At 41.4% G+C, this 25,293-nt stretch overlaps 1 protein-coding gene across 2 annotated transcripts in view; it reads right to left on the reverse strand.

Moving 5' to 3' along the window:
• Positions 1-25,293, reverse strand: part of TEDC1 (tubulin epsilon and delta complex 1) — a 72,090-nt gene that overhangs the window by 13,427 nt on the left and 33,370 nt on the right. Inside the window, exons 6-7 of one of the 2 annotated variants that reach the window (XM_051805141.1) lie at positions 11,805-11,891; positions 8,617-8,829 (exon numbers count right to left, since the gene is read on the reverse strand). In XM_051805141.1, coding sequence (XP_051661101.1) covers positions 8,617-8,829; positions 11,805-11,891 — 300 coding nt within the window. The remainder of the gene's footprint in view (positions 1-8,616; positions 8,830-11,804; positions 11,892-25,293) is intronic. The other variant, XM_051805151.1, reaches the window with a different exon arrangement.

A 25,293-nucleotide genomic window follows, 5' to 3' on the forward strand; every position in this document is an offset into this window, starting at 1 on the left:
TTTCAGGCAGACGACTGAGAGAACAAGGCCAAGGTTTCAAGAAAAAAGGAAACAAAGTTAAGCTTTGAATGCATGAATGCAAACAGTCCTTCTAAAAACACCTCTGTCAACTCCCCCAAAAAACAGGCAGTGCTGCAAAGCAGGCAATGACTAACTCCTGCTGGCAGAGGGGGAACCCATGCTGAAAGCTTGCCTAGAGGTGCAAGGCAAGCCAGCTACCTCCTGGAAGTTACTGTCCCCAAAACCCACTCTGAAAGGTTCAGTAAAGCACACTAATAGTGTTTCAGGTAGAGCTATCTAAAACACAGCCACTGGCTATGGTGTTTGGCACGGCCTCTGTCAGCCAGAATTAGCTACATCCCCAAGGGACTGCCCTTGTGAAGGACAAGGTTTGTTGCAGTGGCTCACCACTTCCAAGACAGTCTCCAAATCTATCAACTTTGTGGTTGCTGGTACCTCAAATCCCACACACCAGCCTCCAAGCTTTTCACATTCGAATGATAAAGGCAGTGCTGGGACCTTACATGCCTTGTGCATCTGACCCTACAGGCATTCCTAGTCTTCATCCTTGTTTTATTGTGTGCTTTTACTGTGACAACCTAAGTGCTACACTTATTTCTTTAAAATGCACTAAAACATTTACAGTGGCTACAAAACACATTCTCTCAATGCAACGGGATTTTTTTACAGTTTATCGTTAAATAAAGCTCATCTATAATTTATTGGAGTATAATTCTCCAGCTGCATTTACTACATGTTTCATTGCCTTGGTCAGTATCCAACGTCTTCGTAAATAATGCGAGTAAAATATTAACACTGGTTATTTAACTTTAACTGTTCCTGTCACCTGAGCAAACATTCTGCATTTTGGTAAAGGAAGGGAAAACAGAATCTTCTGGGGACTGAGAAAACCTTTCACCCACGCCTATTTCAAACCCCAGAGTTCTGCACACAAAACAGGAGACGGCACTCAAGTTTTTAATGTTTCTCTCCGCCCTAAGGAGCTGGAGTCTTTTAGCATATATAAGCCCCATGAAAAATGTCAGGCTGGGTAATTTATTTTCAGTTACAGTTTTTGTGTGTGTTTGAAATCAGTTTGCTGATTTAGCTACTGGTACATAGAGTGTCTCTGTCTCTCACACAGTTCAGCACTTATTCAGCAATCTGTGCAGCAAGTTGCATCTGCAAACCAAGAATAAATACTTATCTTTTTCAACCCTTTGTACGCTGCAAGCTTAACATTGACTACTCAAGTCTGGCCAACCTACATACAGTTCTCACAAGCGAGCAAAAGTCTTTCAAAAATCTCCCAGCTCTGCTCATCTGCAGTAACTTTCCACATGGATACCAGCCTTAAACCAGGCTCCCTAGGGTCTTCAGGGCTAAAGTAGATGTTAGATCCTGCTGTCAAACAGAGAACCGACACAGAGAGATGACTCCTTTTCTCCTTCCATCACAAGACAGCACACTGCCCTTCATGAACAATCACTTGGATCTCTACAGGCACTTACCAAAAGCAAGAAGCCTCAGATCTCCTGCTAGGAATACTGAGGAGTGACAAATAAACCAATGCAGGAAAATGCATGAGCAAAGACTGAACACAAAGATCAGGATTTACTTCCTACTATGTAGAGCAGATTCATGACTTCTAATAACCTAAATCTGCTAATACCATGGCAATTCCATCAGCTGCAAATTTAATCCTGCATTTAACTAAATAAGAACTACACGTAAGAGCCATTAGCCTTGTCCCCCCTTGCCATCCTCCTGTCCATGTCCTCCACTGCTCCCTTTGATGGATGTTTTGGATGATCTCTGCGGGTTTCCTCTCCCTACCCAGGCATCTGGGCCCAGCCAACCATGCACTTCCAAAAGCTGCTCCTGTGGTCTTGCTAATTCTTCAGTTTCTTTTCGCATGAGAAGCTCCACTGACAGCTGCTTGGTGCTCCAGATGGAGGTTTGCAAATACAAAGTGGAACACAGAAATGCTCTGGGACCAGAGAAGAGAATATGCTGACTGAGGAAATACACCAGCACTGAACCATTCCCTACCACTCCTCCACTTCCTCCACCCCAGACAGCCTGGATAATTAACTACTCGCTACACTAACATCTTCATATTAGCTGAAAGCCCAGAGAACTAGAATAAGCAGCAGCAATATCAAAGATGAAATGGGAACAGTTTGCTTAAAAAAAAAAAAAAAGTTTTTTACAAGCCTCAGAGAGTTCTTCAGTGAGAGCTCAGCTGTCTCTGCCACAAGCCCCTGGTTTAAGGCAGAAGAAACAATCCAGCCCCACACCAGTGCAGGAGGGAAAGCAGCACACCAGGAGGCAGTCCAGCCCCACCAGTGCTCCTCAACGTTCGCATGGTGGAGACAGTAACGAGAATTTATACTTCCCTCACCCACATACATACTGCACATGCCTTTATCTTCATGCAGGTTAGCCACAGTACAGCCAGCAAACACTAGGAGTGGCTGCTAGGGACCCACAGCTCCTCACCCTCCTCTCTGATTCATTGTAAGTCATACAGAAAAACTTTGGAAGTGCACTTGCCTGAGTAGATAAAATTCAACTCAATCTTGGTAAGAAAAAAACTCAACCAAAACCAGAAGGATGTAGGACTATGTTTCAGCATCAGCCTCTGGAGCTGCTTCCTTACTTCAAATATTGAAGACTCAAATCAAAATGCATCAAAAACTATTTTGTCTTTTAGAAATGTAAGATCCTTAGAAAAAAGATCTTTTTATTAGACTCTATGACATCTCCAGCAGCATTCTGCGATGAGCTGGCAGTGGCAAAAAGTTTTGAGTGAATCACAGAACTCTTGGGATGGAGAGAAAATGCCTCTGTATTTCAATCCTCACCACCTCCACTCATTGGGGTGTCCCAGGCCATTCCTGACACCCCTGCACCCTCCTTCTCCTCTGACAGAAACAAAACATCCCAGTTCCATACGGCCCCTCCCTAACACACTACAAATTCAAAGGGCATTTCTTCCGAAATGAGGCAGCCCCGTACTCTCCTATCCCTATCCAGGCTGTGGGTGCAACAGTTCGGGAAGGTTGGAGGTTACTGAATGGAGGGGGAGGTGATCAATCAGGAGAAAAATACAGAACCAAAGACAGAATGTAGTTTTTCGTGCTCTTCCACTGTCATTAAGGAGGTCTGGTATGGGCTCAACTCAGGGTACTTGGACACACCATCAGCCAAGCACGCAAGCACAGCCAACAGTATTTCTGGGGAGAATTCTAGTGTGAAAAGAGCATGTTCAAGCTCAGATTAATGACTCTAAGCCTTTCTGGTACGTGTTCCAGAGGTGTATGCATGAGCAAGCTCCATCCCATCATATTGCCATCTCTGGCTTGCTTTTAAATGCTAGTGAACACAGAGGATCCCAGGATACAATATCCCAAGTTTCAACAAAGGCTCAGAATGGTATAAGCATTTATGTGATGAAAACTGAAACCATTACCATTTGGAGTCAAATACTCCATATTCCAGCTTGTGGATGCCAAATGTTTAACGAAGACTGAAATCAAATCCTCCCCTCTAAGTGAGGAGCAGATAACATGAAATATTCAGAAAGGAAAAAGTAAACAAACAATTGCTCTTCTGGAAATAGGAGATTTCATCTCTCATGGTTAAGTTTGTTTCTGAGAGGAGAAACATTCTTAAAGCTTAACCATTTTCCTCCACTTTTTGATAGTTTACAGATCTCCAAAATGTCACCAAAGAAATTATGATTATTTGCCCAGCACTGCACAGAAAAGAACAAAGCTAACAGTAAGAAAGCCCCATATTCAGATCACACCTCTCTCATATACCTTTTCTCCTCCTTCAAGTTACTGAACACGCTGCTGCCTAGAGATGGATATCAGTTAAAATGTCATATTAATCAGGATTTCAAAAATCACCAAATCCTATTGTAACATTCAAATGTCTTCAACTGAACGTCCCTGAAAGGGGAAAAGGTTTCAGGGTCATTCCAAGCACATAACCAAAGAAACAGCTGGGGGCAGGCAGAAACAAACAAAAGGAAATAAGGAAACAAGCAAAGAAACAAAATAACTAAAAAGTTTCTTAATTTTAAGAGATTTAAGATTGATAGTTTTAATTATCAGACTCACAGTGTGCAAATGACCAAACTTACAACAAACAGACACATTGCCCCTGAAACCACATCTCGAATCATAAGTAGTTGCTTAGTGGTGCAAACCAGGCATCATGGCATAGCAATGAGTAACACATCTGAAATACCTCTACACAGTCCAAAAGAAACAAATCAATCAATTGCAGGCTTTCATAAATTAAAGACACTTCAACAGATTTTCAAGCCAAATCCACAGTCTTAGTGCAGGTCCAACTCTTATTGAGCCATCCCTGACAGATACCTGATAACCTGGTTTATGCAGGGTCCAAGAATGGAAACTTCACAGCTCACCAGACAACCTACTCCCAATGTTTCTCTGCCCTGGATATTAGTTTTTCCTAAGTATCTAACATTTCCTAGTATCTAATTAGAATCTCTAGTTGTGATTTATACACATTCTTGTCCCATTCTCTGAGGATATAGGGAGGAAAAAAAGAACAAAGAATCATATACCTCACCTCAGTCTTGCCATTTTTAACACAAAGATCTTCCAAAGACCTTACATTTCACACTTATTTTGTCTTCTGCACTCTCCCTAATTTCTCTCCTCAGTGGTGATGCTCCACAATGGATATGAGGAAAGAGGAACTGTACCTGATTAGATCAAAGCTCTATCTAACCCAGCACTGTCTTCAGTAGTCATAGCAAATAACTAGGGAATAGGTTTAGGAATAGACAAATATAGAACAATACCTCACTTAAAGATACAACTTCCTAAACTCCAGCAGCTTATGGCTGAAGGTCTTTTCTGAACAGAGAGTACTTTCCATATTTCTAACAATGACATTTTTCTTCATTAATTTGTCCAGTAATTCCCTCTAGGTTCATGCATCATGAAAACCAAGGAGCATCAGAAGAACAGAAAAATCCTGTCTCCTCCTGCTCCATTGTAATATCCCTCTTCATTCTCTCCTTGTGCAAGAAGTCCAGCCCAGGTAAGTTTCCTCACAGAGAAACCCTTTCACAACTTGAGTCATCACTACATCCCCTCCCTGTGCCTTTTCAGCTCAACCACCTTTTTATTTATTTATGAATGGGACTAGCACTGCACATGGCATTCCAAAAACAGATGGGAATATTTTAAGTTTTGCTTTCTTCTGCTTTCCTAACAGTTTTTTATGATTCAGTTTACTATTTCTGACCACTGACATTTTCACAGAGCTCATTCATGTGCCAAGACAATCAGAAGAAACACATGTAAAATTATGATCCTCCCTTCAGATGCATTTTCTTAGATTCATCCCCACGCAATTTCATCTGACATTTTACCACTTCACCACTCAGTACAAGGACCCTCAATAATCCTTTGCTGTTTTCCTTCAGGTGCTCTCAGGGATTTAATCTCCCCTCTCCACTGGGGCACCTCCCCATACAGGCCCTTTCCCAGAGCACTGGCACAGGGCTATGAGGCTGCACCAGTGACCACCTCCACAAACCCATCACAGCCCCCTCCTCTCTGCCTCCTGTTCTGCTGTTTGCTCAAGGGAAAGAGGAAAGACAATCACATGGGTAGTTTATTTTTGTTGGGAATCTTTTCAGAAAGGGACTTCATCAAATACCATTTGTAAATGCAATTAAACGACATCGATCCGACAGCCCCTGTCCACATGCTTGCTGGTCCCTTCAGAGAGCTCCAACAGATTTGAGAGTCATGACTCCTCTCTGCAAAAAAACCTGTGCTGTCTCTTCCCCAGTATATCACATTGAATGCTGTGCCCTCAATTCTGTTGTTCAGAGCAGTTTCTACCCAGTTGCCTGGCACAGGCATCAGCCCCACTGGTAAAAACAGACAAATACTCTGTGGATTATCATGTTCTTTGTGAAGTACAAGGTAGTGGACACAAGAGCTGTAATAAACTGCACTGTCCCTCAGCTGGGCATGCCTGTAAGAGCCAAGATAATTTCCAGATGTCTCAGTACTGCAAGATACAAAGTCAGTGATAATGACTTTAGTCACCGCTGTATCTTCTCTTTGTTTGATTAAAAAAATAATACAGAAGGAAAGATTTGATAAGCTTATTTCTCCAGGGAAAAGACTGAAGGGGTCAGAAACATCCAATTGATAGAGGAGCCTGCATTCAGCAAGCAGCCTGGCTGCGGGGAAAAAAGACAGATCACAGGCAAAAAGCATCACATAAGCAGCAACACTATGCAAAGGAAGGCCTGATATGAAGAGGATTGATGGAGAGTCGTCTGACCCCCAGCATTCCAAAAAATGCTGTCATGTAGCATTACAAAACCATTCTGTTTCAGGGCATGTAGAAGAGGAGGCATTTGCGATAATCCATCCTTTTAACAACACGCTTAAAGTGCACTCCATCTACTACCCAGTCACAAACCCATGATACCCACAGAATCTCAGAAACACTGGAACATGACCAACCATTATTCAAATCCAATCAGTGCATCTATTTCAAAGAAGAAATCATCAGTTAAATCTTTTTGGACTTAAATTTTTTAAGCGTAAAAAAATTTCAGTGTGATATTACATAATATCTAACATCATATTTAACAGCATACATAGTGTTATATATAAGAGAAGTCCAAGCATATTTTGCTTTAGAAATCACACACTGCAAGTTTTATTTTTAGAATTCTAGGTCTGAGTTGTCCCACAACAGTCACGTCCGTTTTGCCACAGAAGCAACCAAATCTGATGATACTTGAGATCTGCCTAGTCCAGTACCCCATCACTGACAGTGATCGACACAAGTGCCTACTGTAAGACAAAGGCAAATATATGGAGATACTTCCTCAGAATATTCCCACAGCCTGCAATGATTTGTTCTCCTGCTAACTCGTAATGCTGTATTTTTTATCTGCATATTTTATAGTCTTTGATGGATTTCAACTTCCAAGAATGTGTACAACATTTTCGAATCCGTGTACACTGCTTATATCCACAGTGCCCTGTGGGAAGAGGTTTTGTACTCTATGTGAAGCAGCAGCTCCTTGGGCCTGTCCCTGTCCAATTGATCCTAATTAGTTCCTTTTCCTTACAGTGGAAGAGAGTGATTAGCTCTCCACACACTTTTTCCACGCCAGACCTGTTTTGAACTCTGGGCAAATACTTCTTGATCTGACAACCTGCCATCTTCATTTTGTCAGCTCATCTACAATCCTGTCTACCAACACTTCAATCTAAAAGCACATACTCCCCCCTCTCTTGAAAAGAAAGAAGTCTAACACCTCAAGCAAAAAAACCCTCTCCTGAGTTAATACAGACACAAAATAGTGAAACAGCAATTTTGCTACTGCTCCATCTGCCCAAACTGTTTCTTTCACTTTTTCTCCATCCAGACGTATCATAAATTCTCTGGCATCCTCTTCTCAGCCCAGCTCAGCCCAGCTGCCCTAAGAGGCCTAATCAGCCGATCAGGGAGTGGAGCCGAGGTCGTTTTTGGGAGATTTAAAGTGCTGCAGGGAGTGCTGTGACCCGGAGCGTGGGGAACAGGCATGGCAGTGAGAGCGGGGTGAGACATTTTTTACGGACAGAGTAATCAGATATCAGAATGGGCTGCCCAGGGAGGTGGTGGATTCTCCGTCCCTGGAGGTTTTTAAAACGAGACTGGATGTGGCACTTGGTGCCATGGTCTGGTAACCACGGCAGTGTTGGATCAAGGGTTGGACTTGATGATCTCAGAGGTCTTTTCCAACTTCGTTGATTCTATGATTCTGTGATTCTCTCCTCTTGATGCCTGAGAAGAATCGTTAGTTTTTTTATGCCTGCATCCTCACTGTAATTTCTCCTTGTGCCAACATATTCAGATTCACCTTTTACATCTACATTAACATCTCCTTTATTTATGCCCCACCACCCCCTTCGGGTGCTTCCCAGTATCTCCCCATCCTTATGACAGCGAATACCATGTACACTTCCTTCATATCACCTGCTTTCCTCCACAGCCAGCCTCCCACAGCCAGTCTGTTCTTCCATCAATCTTATGCCTAGTCTCTTCTCTCACTTCACAGGTTTCAAATCCCTCTTATTCCTTCCCCCATCAGACATTTCAAAGACTCCTAATTCAGTGAAAGATGACAAGCTCTGGCCTCTCCCACCCTTCTTTCCCTGTGAATACCTTTCTTTATTTTCTCACTATAATCATTACTGCTTTCAGCCTACTGCATCGATCCCCTCTGGGGGCTGCCATGATCTCCTTCTTCCTCCCCTCCTCTCCCCTCTCTTCTCCTCTCCTTTGAAACCTTCCTTTCCAAAAGAACACTTGTTTTGTTTCAGCATGCTGCCTCTCCGGGACAGATGCCTACTTTGTGTTTGAAAGAGCACTTGGCATGCTGTGGGCATAAACAGACAAGTAACCACAGATCCGACATCGTGACTGCAGCAAGGTTGACACAGAGCAGCAACAGGGAGCCTGCCCCAGAAGGGGCCAAAGAGAGAGAGATGAAAACCAGGAATGATCTTAGGAATCACTAGTGATCATGAACACCACCTGAAGCCTCACCTTCTCACACCACGCAGCCTTTCGGTGGGCTACAAGCTTATGCAGTTGGTCTTGGAGAGTCATTAGATCTCTGGATAATCTGTCAATTTGCCCAGTCAGGTTGTCAGCCCAGGGGCAGCAGGAGGTCAGCTTTGGCAGCCTTCTTTTCTCGACATGAGTGTCCTGGGACTTGCACATATTTCCCTCTTCAGCCATATTATCCAACACAGTTTCCTAAAGGCAAAACAATAAAAGTTACTTTTCAGCAGGAGCTAAAATGGTTCCCCCCCATCTTCCTGGTAATTCATAACTAGGAATTCACTGCTGCCATCTCAATACACAGTTGCTCCACAATTTCAGAGTTATTTTAAGAGAGAACCCCCTCAGTTCACTGTAACACATTTCCAAGTTAACAGAAAACTTATGTTGCTAACCTAGCTTATTTTAAAAAGCACTGCACAGTCAGCTACTCTCCACTGCTTTAAAGCATGAAGTAACACTCATGAGATGGAGGTGATTAGTACTGCAGCAGCTCTAGATAAGCCCTTTCCTCTCAAACTCTGAGACTAGATGCACTTCTATGGCTTTTTGTAACAAAGTGATGATCAGGAAGGAGGTAAGTGCTTACACTGTACAGGAGAGCCTCACCTGACACGTGGCACAGCAAGCTGTAACACCCATGGGATCACTTGTACCCATGGAAAACTCCACAAGTCGAGGAACCCCAAGAGATCCCTGCTCCATGATGGTCAGGAGCTGTCAGCTCTAGTTGACCATGACCATCTAGTTGACTTGATAATTAATTCTGCAAGTGCTTTCCAAGATAGCAACTGATACTTCAGATACTCAAAAAAACCCCCAAAACCAAACCACAACCAAATAAACAAAACTTCAGAGTCCTTGAAATGCATATATTTACTCTGGTGCACAGACTGTGTAGAAACACACAGTGTTCAAGCCAGGGTAGCACAGCACAACTACAGGAGCCAGGCCTCACTCACAGAATATTAAATATTTATTTCCATACCATTATCAAGAAGACATTAAATAGGAGAAGTCATAATCGCTTCTAAGGACATAATTTGCATTCAGAATTATCTTTAGTAATTGAAGAAGTAATTTAAAAACACTGAGATGAAATTCAGCAGTTGAACAGCATGGTCTACACGCAGGTGAGGAAAAACCAAGTGCATAATTACTGGCTCAGCAGCAACACTGCTGGATGAGATCAGAAAGCCAGAAGTCACCAATATCACACTGTTAAAGTCAAGTACCATGTTAGCAAGTATAAACACAAGTCTCTGTGATAAAAGAGCAATGACTGTAACATTGACACACAGGTGAGGCACCTGAAATTAAACACAGATAAAGGGGAGGGAAAGTCCTATATGAAAGCAGCAACAACCATCACAAGTTTGGAAGAATGGCCTACAAAGAGACACAAAGACATCAGAACTTTTGCTTGGCCTAGAAACAGGGACTGGGAAGGCAGTGACATGCTAACAGCCTTCACTTATATAAAAGATTGCTATAAAGAGGATGAGAATTTTTATTTTTTCGCCTCTTTCTCTCTTTTCTCTGAAGGTAGGTTAAAAACTCTGGCTTAATTCACAGCAAGAGATTTTTAGGCTCATACAAGAAAAAAACTTCATAAGACAGCTAAGAATGACATAAGATACCCTACAAAACCTCCTTTCTCAGCAAGCATCAGCATTGCAAATTGGCACAAAGCATCACTGAGGCCAGTAGCTCATGCTGACCAAGACCCAGCTCAGGAGAACACAGACATGGGGGGACACTGACAGGATAACAAACTGCATGGGAGTAAAACAAAGCTTTTTTGGTTTTGTTGCATTTTGGAGGCGTTTTTTGTTCACATTTTAAATTCATTAAATGACAAAATTTTGAAGTAACATTAACATTTGGATAACGCTGTCAGGCACACAGTGTTGTTCTTGGTGTTGTCCTATGCAGGGCCAGGATTTGGACTCAATGATCCTTTCTGGGTCCCTTCCAACTCAGGATATTCTATAATTACTGCAGTGATATCATGCTCTGTCATCCAGACCTGGCAGTAGCTATGCAAGAACCACCCCATCCATCAGATCAGCAGTGCAAAACATAGGTTAAGGGGAAAGTGAAAATACTGTATTTTCAAAGCACATCTCATTTCCATACATCCTACTGCATCTGGGAACAACCACCAGTGAAACAAAAGGCAAAATCACCATCCAGCATATTGAATAATTTAAAAAGATGTGCTGGTCAGTTGATTTTTTTTTCAAGTATTTATTTAGGACTTAACTCCAGGAAGTTCCCTATCACTCCCCACACCGTGCAACATGCCAAAGGCAAATATTTTGGCCATAACACCTGCAGTTATATTTTGCCTGTTGGGAGCCAGGCCTATGCTAGAGTTGATCCTTTTCAAAAAAAAACGTTAAGATGGTAAACTTGTAAAGCAAAAGCCATTAGAGAACTAACAGCAGTTAGAAGCATCTTTCAAGTGAGGCAATTTTACACTGCCCTGTGCCTTGATTTTAGTGTAGAAGGAGGCATATGGGCAATTACCAGTCAGCTCACTGATTATGAAAATTTTGTAATGTGGTGCTCTAAAGAATTATTTCAGCAACAGCGAACAGGCAAAAGTCGTAGAGAGAAGTGAGATGGATGGCATCATTTGCACTTAGTTGAGAAATCCTAAGATGCACAGAGAGAGGCTTATTGATTTTCTTATGATCATTCAACACAGTTCAAGGGGAAATCAGCAATGTCAACACACTATTTGGCTGGGAAAAATGAAGTTGTTTTCAATATCAGCTGCTTGCAAATTTAGTTATTCTCAAGACTGCAATAAACCTTAGAGGCCCTCTTCTGAAAAGCCATTTAATTTGAAGAAAATGTGTGATTGCTATGTTCGAAAACTATTAACAAGATGAAGATCAGACGTTTACATTTGTGTTAACTACATGAAATTCTGCCATTCTGTTCTGCAATTCCTCAGCTTAGCTGGGTGAGTCCTACTGAAGAAAACAGGAACAAAAGAAGACTAAGAAAACATTACTTTACCAAAGGCTTTTTGACTTTATCTCAAATGCTGTTGAACAGCTGGTTTGCAACATTTATTTTGTGGAAAGGGGCCTTTGGACATAGTTAGCTATGTCAGAGTCAAGAAAGTTGCACATTTCAAAATCAGTTTGATTCATTACCATCCACTGCCAATAAACTGGTTCCAGTTGCTTCCACTCCAGAAAGGCTTCTAGTTGCATGGTTTCAGACTCCAGAAGCTGTAAAAGCTAGAAGAAAGGAGACAAAGGAAAGGAAATAAGGTAACATTGGTCACTTGAGAACTGAATGAAATGTATGTTTGGTCTGAAGTACAAAAAGAGTGAGTGGTACATGGGACAGCACTGGGTTGCTTTACAAGGACATTGTAAAACCAGCTGGGGAAACATGATGTGAAACACTTTTCTCAGCATCACCCTCAGTCCAAATGTATAACCTTGATCAGCTTTTCTGTGCGTATTTGTGAGCTTCCATATTGTTTTGAGGGATCAAAGAGACATAGTTCTGATATATAATTAGGTGCATGACCATCTTCAAATCTTCTATGTTTCTTGACTACCAAAATAAGCCCTGTTTATCCAAAAGTACTTTTACCCCATCTACCCCTTCACTCTGAAATAGCACTAAAAATGTGATAAACTGTTTGATCTGCTGCATGAGGAATCCCTCCCTTTACCTGAGAGCACTTGAAAGAGACATTGCCTACATTCTAGGTACATGAATTATTATTTTTTCATGAATATATACATAACACATATGTATGCACACACATATACGGAGGAAACATTCCAAGACTAAATATTTATATATCAGTAAAACAAAAGTTCTTGGAAAGAACGATAAGGTGAACAAATCAGGTATAAATCAAAGCTTATAAGATTTAACAATTTTGGTACTGGATGTATATTTGAAATTAACAATTTTAGCACCAATCTGACACCAAAGACAACTTTTTAAGATGACACACATAAAACTATGGCCTCAAAGAAAATGATAAGGACCAGATCAGTACTGCTTGAATCCACCTTATACTGATAACTATCTTCTGCTAGCTTTGTTGAGTTTACTACATCACCTAATTTAAGTAACTGCAAAGCATGAGTTGACTTTGCAATTTTATTCTGCAGATATAACTTGAAGATAAAGGACCCAAAGAAAGGAATGCAAGAGTAACTGCTGGAAATTATAAGCAGTTTCCTCTAAAACATTGTTACATCCAAAATACAATTATTACACATTTGTTTGCAAAACTGACACTTGGCATTACACTTAATGACTGCTAATTTCAAGCTCAGCTGGGATATAAAAGGTGGAAGAATGAGTTTCTATCTCCTTCTTTTTCTTTTCTACTTTTTTTTCATAGGTATATCTACAGCACAAATGGTTTTACATTATGGGATCTGAGGCTGGCAATAAAACCCAGACAAAAAGTTGATTAAATATTCAGGCAACAGCTAAGTTACTTGATTTTAAAGCAGCTTTGTAATATGCTCACAAGCTGTGTGTGATTGCACTATGAACATGTCTTATTACAGCTAAAGAGGGCTGAGGGTTGGAATGGGGAGTCTTTCATTTTGAGCCTTCAAAAAAAATAATCTTAGTAAAAAGATAGTCATCATCTTTATTCTCACCAGAGGAGCTCCTGAATGTTAGAAGTGCCATATGCCACTGCCACTTGCTTTCACACCACAACTGGAAGGATGTGGTTCTGAAACTTCACCAAACCTGTAAAGGATCTGTTGGAGTTAACCGACCTTAGCAATAATCAAAGCTTTCTGAGCAGTCCCCTAACCTCAAACCCTTCAGGATCTTTTGCATTTGGGAGGGTTTTGTTGCCTTTATTTTTTCTTAACTGCTCCATTAGTTATACAAAACTGGAATAGTTCATTTGAAAGCATTCATCTGACTCACCTACCTACAGCATCCTCACCTTTCACTAAGGTATTACCACCCTCAGAAATATCAGGCCAGCAACTGTGTCCCAGATTGTTTCAGCCTTAAATCAGTAATGGGATCACTGCACTGTTCATCCCAGGACAGTTTCCAACCTAGAAGGAATACACCCTGGCAGCCTTAGGCAAGCCTGCAATAGCCAACATTAGAGTTTTTACCCGGAGGGACTTTAGGCACTGTTCCTGAATGACAATATCCTCTGCCATCCTTTATATGGGCCTTGCAAGACTTTGATGTTATTGCAACACAGAGAATGAAGCAGAACACAATAAAAACTAATGTACTACAAATATCCTTGAGATATCTTAGCTAAAATCATAAAAGCAAATAAATATTCAAGGCTGGGAAGGGACGTATGTCTGCATGCCTTGTGACTGCATGGTCACAAGGACAGTCTCCACATGACCCAGGGCTGACAGACTTTCACTCAGACTTACCTGCACTCAGGAATGAACATCTCTATCAGACAGCTTCCTTCCCCCACCCCCATCCTTTACCCAAGCCTCTCACAAGTATTTCTTGTTCTTTAACTAAGCTATGCTTTTTGTGACTTTGAGGTCAATGGCATACATTTTTTAGGTCACTAACTGAAAGTCACACCAGAGCTGGTATTTCAGTTGTATTTGCAATTGTGGAAACCATGGCCCAAACTGTACCTCTGCATTTCCCCCCAATACAGTTCCTTTTCTTGTTCATTTAGTACCAACAAGAGTTCACACATATACAATAAGCAGTTCTGCTACTACATAAACCCCTCAAAATGTAAAAAAAAAATTCATAAGCTATAACTAAAGCTGGCTGCCCATTTTCAGTGACCTAAGGACCCAGATGTTATCATGCCTCCTAATGAAATTTAAAGACTGAAGTCTGTAGAAAAGCATTAATTTTGTCTCATGAACAAAGCGAGGCAGCAAATCAGAAATGTGCATCACATGGATCTAAGTGATGCTTAAGGACAACGTTCGAAAATTGTCTTTCCCTCTACACAAAATTAAGACAACAAAATCCATTTCCTTCATTCTTCTGGAGGAAGTTATTGCTCTAAAATATTTACACTGAGAGAAAAAGTAATGACAAATTCAAATTGCTAATCTCTGTGGAGAAGCAATTTCATAATGAATGCTGAGAGCAAACACTTTGCAGTAACGACTTCTTTAAACCATTATAAAGAAACCATCCCTGGTGCAAGCAACAGCTTTGCTATAGAGGGTAAACTGTGCTTAACTGAGCTGCTTCAGAGCAGGCTGCCAGGAAACCTCAGAGTGATGCAGAAGAATGCCAGCTTTGTAAAGAACATGCCTCGCTTCCTCTGGCATGTGGCTGTGATCTCCAAAGCCAAACATCCAGCATCCAACACAGATCACAGGCCTCAGGAAGCTCTGGGAACTTCGGCTGCAAAAGTCTGAGGTGACAAGATTTTCTAGGTGGTTTTGGATACCTCCCTGGAGATGGTCAAAAGCCATCTGGACACAAACCTGATGTGCTCCAGGGGACCCTCTCTGAGCAGGAGTTTGGACTAGATGGCCTCCAGTGGTCCCCTCCAACCCTACCCATTCTGTTTTACTCACCAAGAGGTCAAAGCTGAAACTTCTTCAGTATCCACGAATCTAACGCACATGCCATTTAAACCCATTTGTAATTACTTTTGCTCTTGAGATATTAATCTCTTTCATATTATTTACTAGCATATTACAAAATTCATTGATGCCTGTAGACTGTTACAGAAATCAATATTTCATAATTTGCAGCATAATGCACCCTTTTCACAGGCTTAGTTCCAGAGAGCTCCCCACAAGAAGTACTTAATCTCCAATGCCCACAAATCATAATTCAGCTACCACACCATTGGCAAAAGTATTTTTAATCAAAAATTGCTCTGCCTAAATGTTCAGAAAATCATTTTATTGTTAGACAGAAAAAAATGGTATTACAGCAATAAATTATGTTTCTTGGCTCAGAGACAAACTACTGCTGATTCATCGCCTATTCACATATGTCTGTAGACAAAAAACTTGCATTGGACTCCTGAGCACTGCAAACCTCACTCCAAAGGCCAGCATCTCTGGAGTATTACTCCAGGCTTGAGACAGGGTTGGTTTAGTATGAAGGCTTATAGGGGGAACCATCAAGACTATTTAATAACTTCATTTGTTTAATAGGAAATGGCTTTATTAAATGTGAATTTTGGTAATCTGAATCCTAGTTCTGAATATCTAACAACCACAAAAGGTAAGTGGAGAAGTTCACTCCAAAAAATGCAAAGAAAGGGGTAAACGTTCATGAGAGTTACACAATTCACATTATCAGAAGAAAACCATTACTGGGATTAAGGATTTAGAGACATAACCAAGCATCAGATGAAACAAACAAATTCAACACAGCTTCACCTCCATCAGTACAAAACTCCCTTACCGAAAAAACCACTTAAACCTTGACAAATAAGAGCCTCTCGGCAGGCAGGCTGTTAGGTGGATTACATTCAGTTTAAAATGTCACACACTGCCCAAATTGCTTTTCAGCAGGGCAAAGTTTTGAGATTGCCTTCACCAAAAAAAACCCTAGAGAAGATCTCAGTATCACAAACATCTCAGGCTGGGACAGAAAAACAACACCGTAGGTGGACACACTCTAGTGCTCCAAGATTCAGTTCCACACTGTGATTTTTCCAGAAGCAAAGCTGGTTTAAGACATTGCCATATATCCCTTGAAGGCTAAAGTAAAAATAAATAGGCCTGAAAACTAGAAAGTCACGCTGGAGTAGTGTGAAATAGTAGCAGCTGAAGAGCAAAAACCAACAGAACAATAAGCAGCCTCTAGCCACAAGGCAAATAAGGATCTACTCAAGTCATCTCTCTCTGCCTGTGAAAGCTGAGGGCTGAGACAGAGCTGGAGAAGCACCACAGCCCAACTATCATGAGGCAGGTGAATCTGAAAGGCACCTGGCCTAGCAGGGAGTGGGAAAAGCCCTCTGTGGCTCCAGAAGCTGATATTTCTACGTGTGCTGAGCATCACCTCTTTTGGAATTGCAATGGTATTTTTTTTTTGTGGTGCAAGACTGTTAAGGGAAAGCAGGATTTGGAACTTTAGCAATACATAAAATACAAAACACAGGAACTTTGGGTGGAGGAGTGTAATTCCAGATGCCAGGACATGTGCAAAAACTCCAACACCTAAACCAAAGTATGTGACTTTCGCACTCGCCAACACCAGTTTTATATCACCGCAGCTCAAACTTCAACTGAGCCATCTCAGTCTTTCATTGCTGAGAGCAGGAAATCAAACCACTAATTAAAGACTTAAGTGACAAAGATCATCATTATAAAACATAATTGCTATTTGTGGAGGGATTCGGAAAACAGCTGTTTAAAATGCAACTGAAAGAAAACGGAATTTAAAACAAACAAAACGAGGCATTTGGCAGATAAAAGTTGTACTACAGCTTTCACAGTGGCAGGCAATGAACTGGGCTGCACCAACGACATTCATTTGCAAAGGAACAGGTCAATGAACGGACCACTTGGCATTTTCCCTGTGGAAATGGAACATTAAAACAGGGAAAAACTATTATGAAAAAGAAGACTAAAGTGCAAGTTTTTACTTCAACAGCCAAGATCAAGATATAGGAGAATGGAAAATGTACACATTTTCTCCCCTTAAGGTACAGCTGATTTTGGGTGCCTAACCTGGCATTCCTGAAGAGCCACATTTTCAGGTAGTATGAAGTACCTTTAGCTCAGTTAAAGCACAGTCAATAAATACCAAAAATCACAATTTACTTTAGAGAAATCTCAGCCAAAAGATTTCAAAGAAAAGCATCAAATTGTATCACAGTACTGCCTGACAGCTGTTATTATTCTACTGCCAACCAGCACCTCTATGTAGCAGATGTCAAAAAGACCATTATTCTTCTGCTTTTATTCAGACTGTTCCTCTACACAGAACAAAGCATTATCCATACTTATTTTTTCCTTCCCCCCCATATACTTGCACATTTCCCTATATTTTTAGCAGACCACAGAAACACACATAGAAATCAACAAGAACAAGTAATTTCTAATTTGCTTCTTAAACTGTTCTGAATTCAGCACTGATGCTACACTCCCAAACAGTTCCAACATCCTGGATTCCTTGTGTTTCCACATGGGATGTTACTACACCAAGAAGAAGTGCCAGTTATAGGAGAAGCATTTCCATATGTACATGTGCCGTATGTTTTCTGTGCATGTGTGCCATGTCTGCCCTGACACCAAGTACCTCACAGCTCTCTCATATAGAAATGTTAAATAAAATTTAGCTCTCACCCAAAGACAGAAAAAGAAACAAAGAAGAATGGTTCTACCCTGGGAGATCCACACAGAATTATCACAGATGTTCATGTCACTTTATTAATTTAGAAATTTATTCAATATGTGGATTAGTCTAAGCTTGCCAACTTGATATGAATAGTGTCTCCCAGCCTAGCTCTCCTTTGACAAGCCATCATAGACTGTCGTGTATGCAGGTATATTCACACATTTCAAAATATGCACTAATGACTAAAGAAAGTACTAATTTAAAATGTGCTACAGTCTCTCATGTCAATTCATTTCTCTTGCTAGTCTCTTTCACAGTCCTTTAAATTAAACAACAAACATTTAAAAAGAACCACAAATCCAAAACCTCTTGCAAAGCATGAGTAACAGCTGATTTTATAACTCTATTTCCTTGGCTATTTAAAAAATAAAAAATATCTGCCAGTAGAGCTGAGTTAACATTATGGGCCAACTGCACACAAAGTTTAATTTTACAAGGCTATAAAAAAAGTTCCTCCCAATCTGAGCTGCATTCTTGCCTCCAGAAAAAGGGTTCAGTTCAGTTTAGCTTTCCAGAAACAGTTCAGTTGTAGCCAAAGCCATTGCAATGTGTGAATTTAACTGTAGTCTCCTTTAACCAGCACGAGGCTGGAGAATGCAGTGGTCTTGTCTTTCTTGACTTTCTGGATGGGTTAAGTCATGCAAAGGTGGATGGAGGACAACATGAGGCCTCAGTGAGGGATCACAAGGTCATCATAGCTCTGGGGCACTTCAGGATCAGACTTGACCCACAGCTGTATTTTGGCACAAGAGAAGAGTGACAAGCCTGAGGTCCCTTTTCTGTTAGAAGCTGATAACTGATTTCTCTTTTGGATGAAAACAATAGTACAGACTCCACAAGCAAAGATGCTCTGCACTCTCTAGTGGTTACTGTGACCTTCAAGGCACAATTCAAGAGATGAGTTATGAGTTTGAAAGCTCCTTACCTAAACGTTTTTTCCTGCTATTTAATTTGTTCCTTCAGGGTCCAATACTCCAGTTTTAAAATCAACTTGGCTGGACCACTGAGACCACTTTAGACTCCATTAGCTAAAGACTGTCAGCAACTGAGCCACTCTCACTCCAAAGTCTCCTACCACAAAAAGTTCAGAGGCAGCATGACCAGGGTATTTTGATATAAATGTGGATACAAGACACACTTCTCACACCTCAGCAGCCTCAGCTGATAAGTGGGAATTTCATCATTCAGCTTACAGACACCAGATATGATGCTGGCACAAGCTTTTCTGTAGCACTGTATGGGACCTCAGAGTCTGCCTGGCCTCTCTGTGCTGGCCCAAAGCATCACCCGAGCCAGGGCAGCTTGCTCCCACCACTGGGTTTGCTGGCACTTCCACAAAAAAAAAAAAAAATTAAAAATCCAATGCCAACTGATGACAAAGCACCTCAGCCTTGTCTCTCCAGCTTATTAATTCCAGCTGCATTGTCTCACATGGAATTATATTATAGTATGTCACTGTCATTGCCACTGTCACAGCATTCAAATTATGTTAAGTACAGCATAAAACAAGCAAAAGCACAAAAGCAGCAGTGAAGCTCAGTATCATTCTATCAGTTCTGCCACTGGCAATTACACCCAAGTGTTTGTATCAGTGCAGTATGTATCTATCGTGCCTCAGAGATACCCTTCTTTCTTATGGTGTAGGAGACTAAGATATTGCTGCTACGTAGTCCAAGAATTTATGGAGTCTGTGATAAACCACTGCATCATTTTTCAAGGTCCAAGAACTCTATAAGCTTGGTCAGTAAAATGTACTAAGTAATAACTCATCACCAAAAAAATGGTGACGGCAGCTACAGAACTGCAGCTCTATTAAATCCTTTTTTTTTTTTTTTGTATGGATAAGTTTAGCTGAAAGCAATATTAGTGACAAATTGCAGCCTGGGGAAATTTTCAGATCAAGGTAATAATGCTATGAGGTAGAATGATTTGCTTTAGCATTGCTATATAATGCTTCCAGTTCTTCCAACTGGACACTAATTGCAGCCAGAGGCCACCTTGCTTAAAAAATATCTAAAGAAATATTTTAGCACTAAACATGTCTGGAGTAATAAAAAAAAAAATAAAGCACCCTTCCTTCAGAAGAGGCACTGGGAAAATGAAATTGGGCAGCAAGTTCAACAACTAAATGATTCATGGCTGGTGACAAGCTAGTGCCTGTCAGTGAAGAAGCTGGTCTCATGCTAAGGGTCTCACCGCCAGCTGCTGAGCTGAACCATGCAGGTGAGAAGGGACCTCTGGAGGTCTCTAATCCAATCTTCTGCAGAGAGCGAGGTGCTCAGGGCTCTGCCCAGCAAGTCCTGAACATCAACAATGCAGATTTCACCCCTTCTCCAGGATCTGGTTCCAGAGTTTGAATACCTTCACGGTAATTTTTTCCTCTTCTATCTGGCCAGAATTTCTCGTGTTCCAACTTGTGTCTGTTGCTCCTTCTCCTGTCCAAGTGCATCTCTGAGAAGGGCCTGGCCCATGCTCCATCTTTGACCACCTCAGTGGCCTTCCTGGATTTGCTCCTGTGTGCCACCATCCTTGTCCTGGGGAGTCCAAACCAGACACTTGGTAATCAGGCTCACGAGCACTGGGAAGAGGGACAGGATCTCTCCGTTTCCCCTGTGTGGGGTGTTTTTCAAAGCTGCTTATTAAGCAGATAGCTCCCAGCAAGGGGTTTGTTCCACCCCAGATGAAATAGCTGGTGCCTTTGCACCAGCCTTAGATCAGCTTCTCGAGGCTCCTCTCATTCATTTCTCCAGCCCATCTCGGGCCCCCTGAGCGAATATTCACTGCTATGCCCAATCTGGTATTGCCAGCACACTTGCTGGTGGTGTGCTCCATCCCATCATTCAAACCATGAATAAGATGTTAAACAGTACTGGACCAAAAGCTGATCCCAGAGGGACACCACTAACGATCAGGCACCAATTTGAGCTCAGTATCCCACAGTTTTCCACTCATGCTCCCACTCACTAATCCAGCCCATCTCTAACGAAGCTGGCTAAAAGGATATAAGGATTTTCCTTTAGTGACACATAAACACCGGCCATTCTCTGTCCTTACCTGCTTTTCAAAGCTCTTTAATTACCTGTCTCTGCCTCCTTCTGGGATGGGATACTCCACACTGCTTTGAAAGAGAACCAGCAGCATAATCCGAGGGGACTGCAGAGGTGGGGAGTGCCCGTCCCAGAGCAGTCAGAACTGAACCAGCTGGTAACAGCTGGCATCAGAGGAACAGAAACCATCCGATGCCACAGACAGTTGTGGGGAAGGAGAATTGTTTTGATCATATTCATCTTTTGAAATTCAAAGCAGTTTAGCTCCTGCAGAGGCTTCTTTCTTTCTTTCTACAGCATGAGGGAGAGTCACTCCATACATTTCTGACCTCTTGAACCTCCCTAAATTAACTCTCCCACGGGCATCTTTTCTCCTGTCATCAAGCCTAAACTTCCACCCCGACTAGCATCTGTTTCTTAGCTCTGGATAATGCTTGCTTGTCTTTCAGACAGGATCTGGAAGCCAAGCCCCCCTGTTTCCAGAAGGATATTAAAACCTCCAGCACTACCACTACAGGAATGACCAGAGAAATTAGGAAAGGAATTCCTCACCCAAGACAACTGGTCCACTGCCTGCCCCAAGAGGAGACCACGCAAAGCATTCAAAGGCAATTCATTTGTATTTTAACTTTTTTTTCAAAGTTTTTCCTTCTAAAATTGACTTGAATCTGCCTTAGAAACTCCAATATACATTACCTTGCACTTGGACTGCTCTTGCTTCTACAGCACACAGCTGATCAGAGCCTTTCATTTTCTTAACAAGGATCAAGAACTCAGCTACAAATAGACACTGTCTAAAAGCAGCTTTGAAGCCATTGACCTCTGTAATTCTTCCTAATTTTACACAGATGACAAGGGTTGAATCTTGTTCTGCCTCATTTTTGCAAATGAGTACCTGGATCCACTGTCTCCAACACGTTTTAATAACTACTACAGCAAACCGTGTTTTATGTGACAAATGTCAGCAAATGAACTGAAAACCAATTGCCTATAGTATTTCAGAAGGAAAATGACATGGCAGCCTACCTGCTCCTTCTGTGGAGTGACTCATTAAAAAAGGCAGGAATAACATTCTTTGTTCCTGCCACGCAGCACGGGGTGGGCAGCACATGCTGTCACTGACAGCCTCTTTGCTTTCTTAGCACTTATTCTTGCCTTGCAACGACATGTGGGAAAGAAAAATTATATCTGAATCGCCCGGAGCTTTTTGATTTCCATTTTAAATTGTTTTCTCAGTAGCCCCTCTCGTCCTCTACGGGAAATGCATAACAACCACCAAATCACTTCATTTGTAAGACAGCATGCACTGTCAGCTCCAGTCAGTGTAAGGAGGGGTTCCCATGTACACAGCCAAGAGAAACAAAACACAACAGCTTTTCCCAATAACCTTCAAGGTACCAAGCTTCAAACCGAACCAAGAGAGCCCTCTCCCAGAAAAACAACAATAAGTAATGAGTATTCTGGATTTTAAAGGTAATCTAAGAGAACCAAAACACTTTTATTGTGTTGAACATTCCCAGGAAAACGTGTGTTTCCTGGTACAGTTCATCCTCCCTGGAGGGTCTGAAACTCTACCCATCCCAGGGCAGCAATTTCACTGGGCACAGCACAAGAGCAGCCACTCTACTCCTGATGTTACACCACCAAAACACCAAATTAGAGATATCTACAGAGAAAGAATATGCCTTTTAACCAGCATAACTCATGGAGGTTTAAAGCTAGTCCTTGCTCTATCATTCAGATTACAGATACCAGGGCACCAACGGGAAAGCAGTAGTCCAGGACAGGGTAGGAGTCTCTAACACGGTCAGAAAGTCAGCTCAGACCAGTCAAGGGTCACCAACACACTCCTGACCCTGCTCATTGCAAACAGGACAGAGGCTACATTTCATTTTAGCCTGCAGGTGACCTTCATATTAAACCCATCCTTACAACTTCCACTTCTTATTTGAACCACCACCATCAAAGATCGAATGCTCTGAATCATTCAGCTCCCTCAAGCTTTCTTGTGTGAGCCTCCAGGCCTCCTGCATTTAGGAGCTGCAGCCCCATCTATAATGCAATACATTATTAGATCTGCTTTCCCCTGCAATATTAATGTCAGTGCCCATGTTATTTCTCACCAACCTGACTATCATGCATGTAAAATGTCTAAAGTAACTGTGGCTGGAAGAACAACACAAAGCATTAAGTCACTTAACAAGGGGGAAAAAAGCATTGCCTTTGATTGGCAGGGTTGTTCAGAGCACATGGCAGTAAGCATGTTTTACACCTCTAATGCACAACCCAGCAGGAAAAATGCTAAAGTTGGAAACTGAAGCATTCAAACTTAAAAAGTGCCAGAATTCAAGCTGCCTAAACAACACTAATTTGCCCATCCCATGTGTATAAGGTCTAGAATTATGCAACCGAAATATTTCCCTTCATAATCCGTCTCACCAAGGGCACAGATTGGCTGATGCTCACTCCACATGCTATTCCTTTTCCTTTTAAATGGCATATTACTGTTTGTTCTTCACAGGGAAGCCACAGACTTATTTGTCACACATCATTCAAATCCCATTCTGAAGGCAGAATTTTTATCTTTCAGATAAACAAGTTATCTTTCCTAATGACCCATGTGAGACGAGATGATAGCATTAATGTCATTTTGCAACTGGAAAATGAAAACAAGGAGATGTAAGTAAAATGCTTCCATTCCTTTTTTTGATGCCTCAACTGAGATTTCCAAGACACAATTTTCAGGAAATTTAAAAATTACTATAAAGCACTCCATGGATACGTCTATCCAGCACAACTCCACAACCTGCAGATGCTTTAGGCAGTTTTCCTACCATGGTAAGTCTAGTTTAAGTAACTTACCCTGGGGAATTTGAGAATCCTATGACACAGAAGCATGGCAGCTCTCTAGGACAAAGCCCTGCTGCCTCAGCTATTCTGGCTTCCTTCCTCTTCCAGTGATTCTCCCACTCTCACTCCTATTTCTTCACCTTCATCAACCACTTTCTTCACCACAGCTCTGACTCACGAATAAGGCACTCTGTTCTCTGAATGATACATGGTTCCTAATAAACATATCTTGTTTATTAGGATATAATATAGGATTTAATACATTAGGATATAGTGCAGCGCTGTGCTCCTATTTAGATTATTGATAACTTTGATGTTTTTAGAAAGATACTTTTGAAAATTCCTCCTGCAGCATCAGGAACTAGTCCACTTGGATCATCATTGGAGGGGGATGACATTTTCCTGGAAGCAGGCAATTTCTCAGAATCCCACAAGGAGCAAGACAGTGATTCAAGTCCTTAGACAGACTCATCTTCCTCATTCACAGCTCCCTGTCCTAATTTTCCTCTCCGCTCTTGACCTTCCTGTCCACATTCAGTCCCTCGTGCTCTTTTCACCCAGACAATCTGAATTCTTTCATATCAGAGTTACCTTGCCTCCCCAATGCCCTTATGCAAGCCTCTAGTCCATGGGTCTCTCCCAGCTCCTGACTTCACTAAACAAGAGCCAGAGCAAAAAGGTTCCTTACTGTCCATCCTACCTCTTTCCTCTGCCTGTTCAGAGTCCTACTTCAGCTCCCAGTCTGCAGCTCCTAACACAGTCCATGTTCCCTGTGTTCTTTAATCAATTATGTTAGAATGGTTTAGTAAAAGTAAGTTAAAAACAGGAGAGGAAAACCTGAATACTTTAAAAGGGCAAAGCATTTTCTACTTTTATTCAAAGAGCTGCGGTGAGCATAATTATGCAAATTCAAAAAACTTGTCATAGTTGACCTTTTCAAAACACGTGTGTCCATGGGCCTAACATACAATTCATTGGTGAACCCTGAAATTTATTAAAGGTCAGCAGTTCTAGAACTGCATCTCATTTCATCATTAAAAAACTTATTTAACATGCAGCCATCAGCAATCTTCAATGAAAAACAAACTTGCTTTAAAACAGGTAAAAATTTAGATGCATTGGGCTAGAAAAACCTGTACCTTTAAGAAGTTCTGTAAAAGGAAAAGAAAAAAACTGTTCTTGCTACATAAACTATCAGCTTACTTGGTGTTCTGAAAATTCAACAAGGCTAAAATCCAAAGATTTTGGATTTTGAAGCCCTAGAAGAATATCTGGTAAATGATGAGGAGTCATTACTAATTCAAACTAAGTTAATTCTGGTAGTGTGTAGAGTAAGTCTAAAATCTCACAGTGTTTACATTCTTCAGAGCTTGGCTGTTTCTTCTGCCCTACTGCTCCAAGAACTGCGTCACAGACCTTTTTGTTCCTT

This window comes from Manacus candei, unplaced genomic scaffold (assembly GCF_025592945.1).
Source record: "Manacus candei isolate 608988 ecotype Guabito, Panama unplaced genomic scaffold, ASM2559294v1 h1tg000005l, whole genome shotgun sequence".
NCBI lineage: Eukaryota > Metazoa > Chordata > Aves > Passeriformes > Pipridae > Manacus > Manacus candei.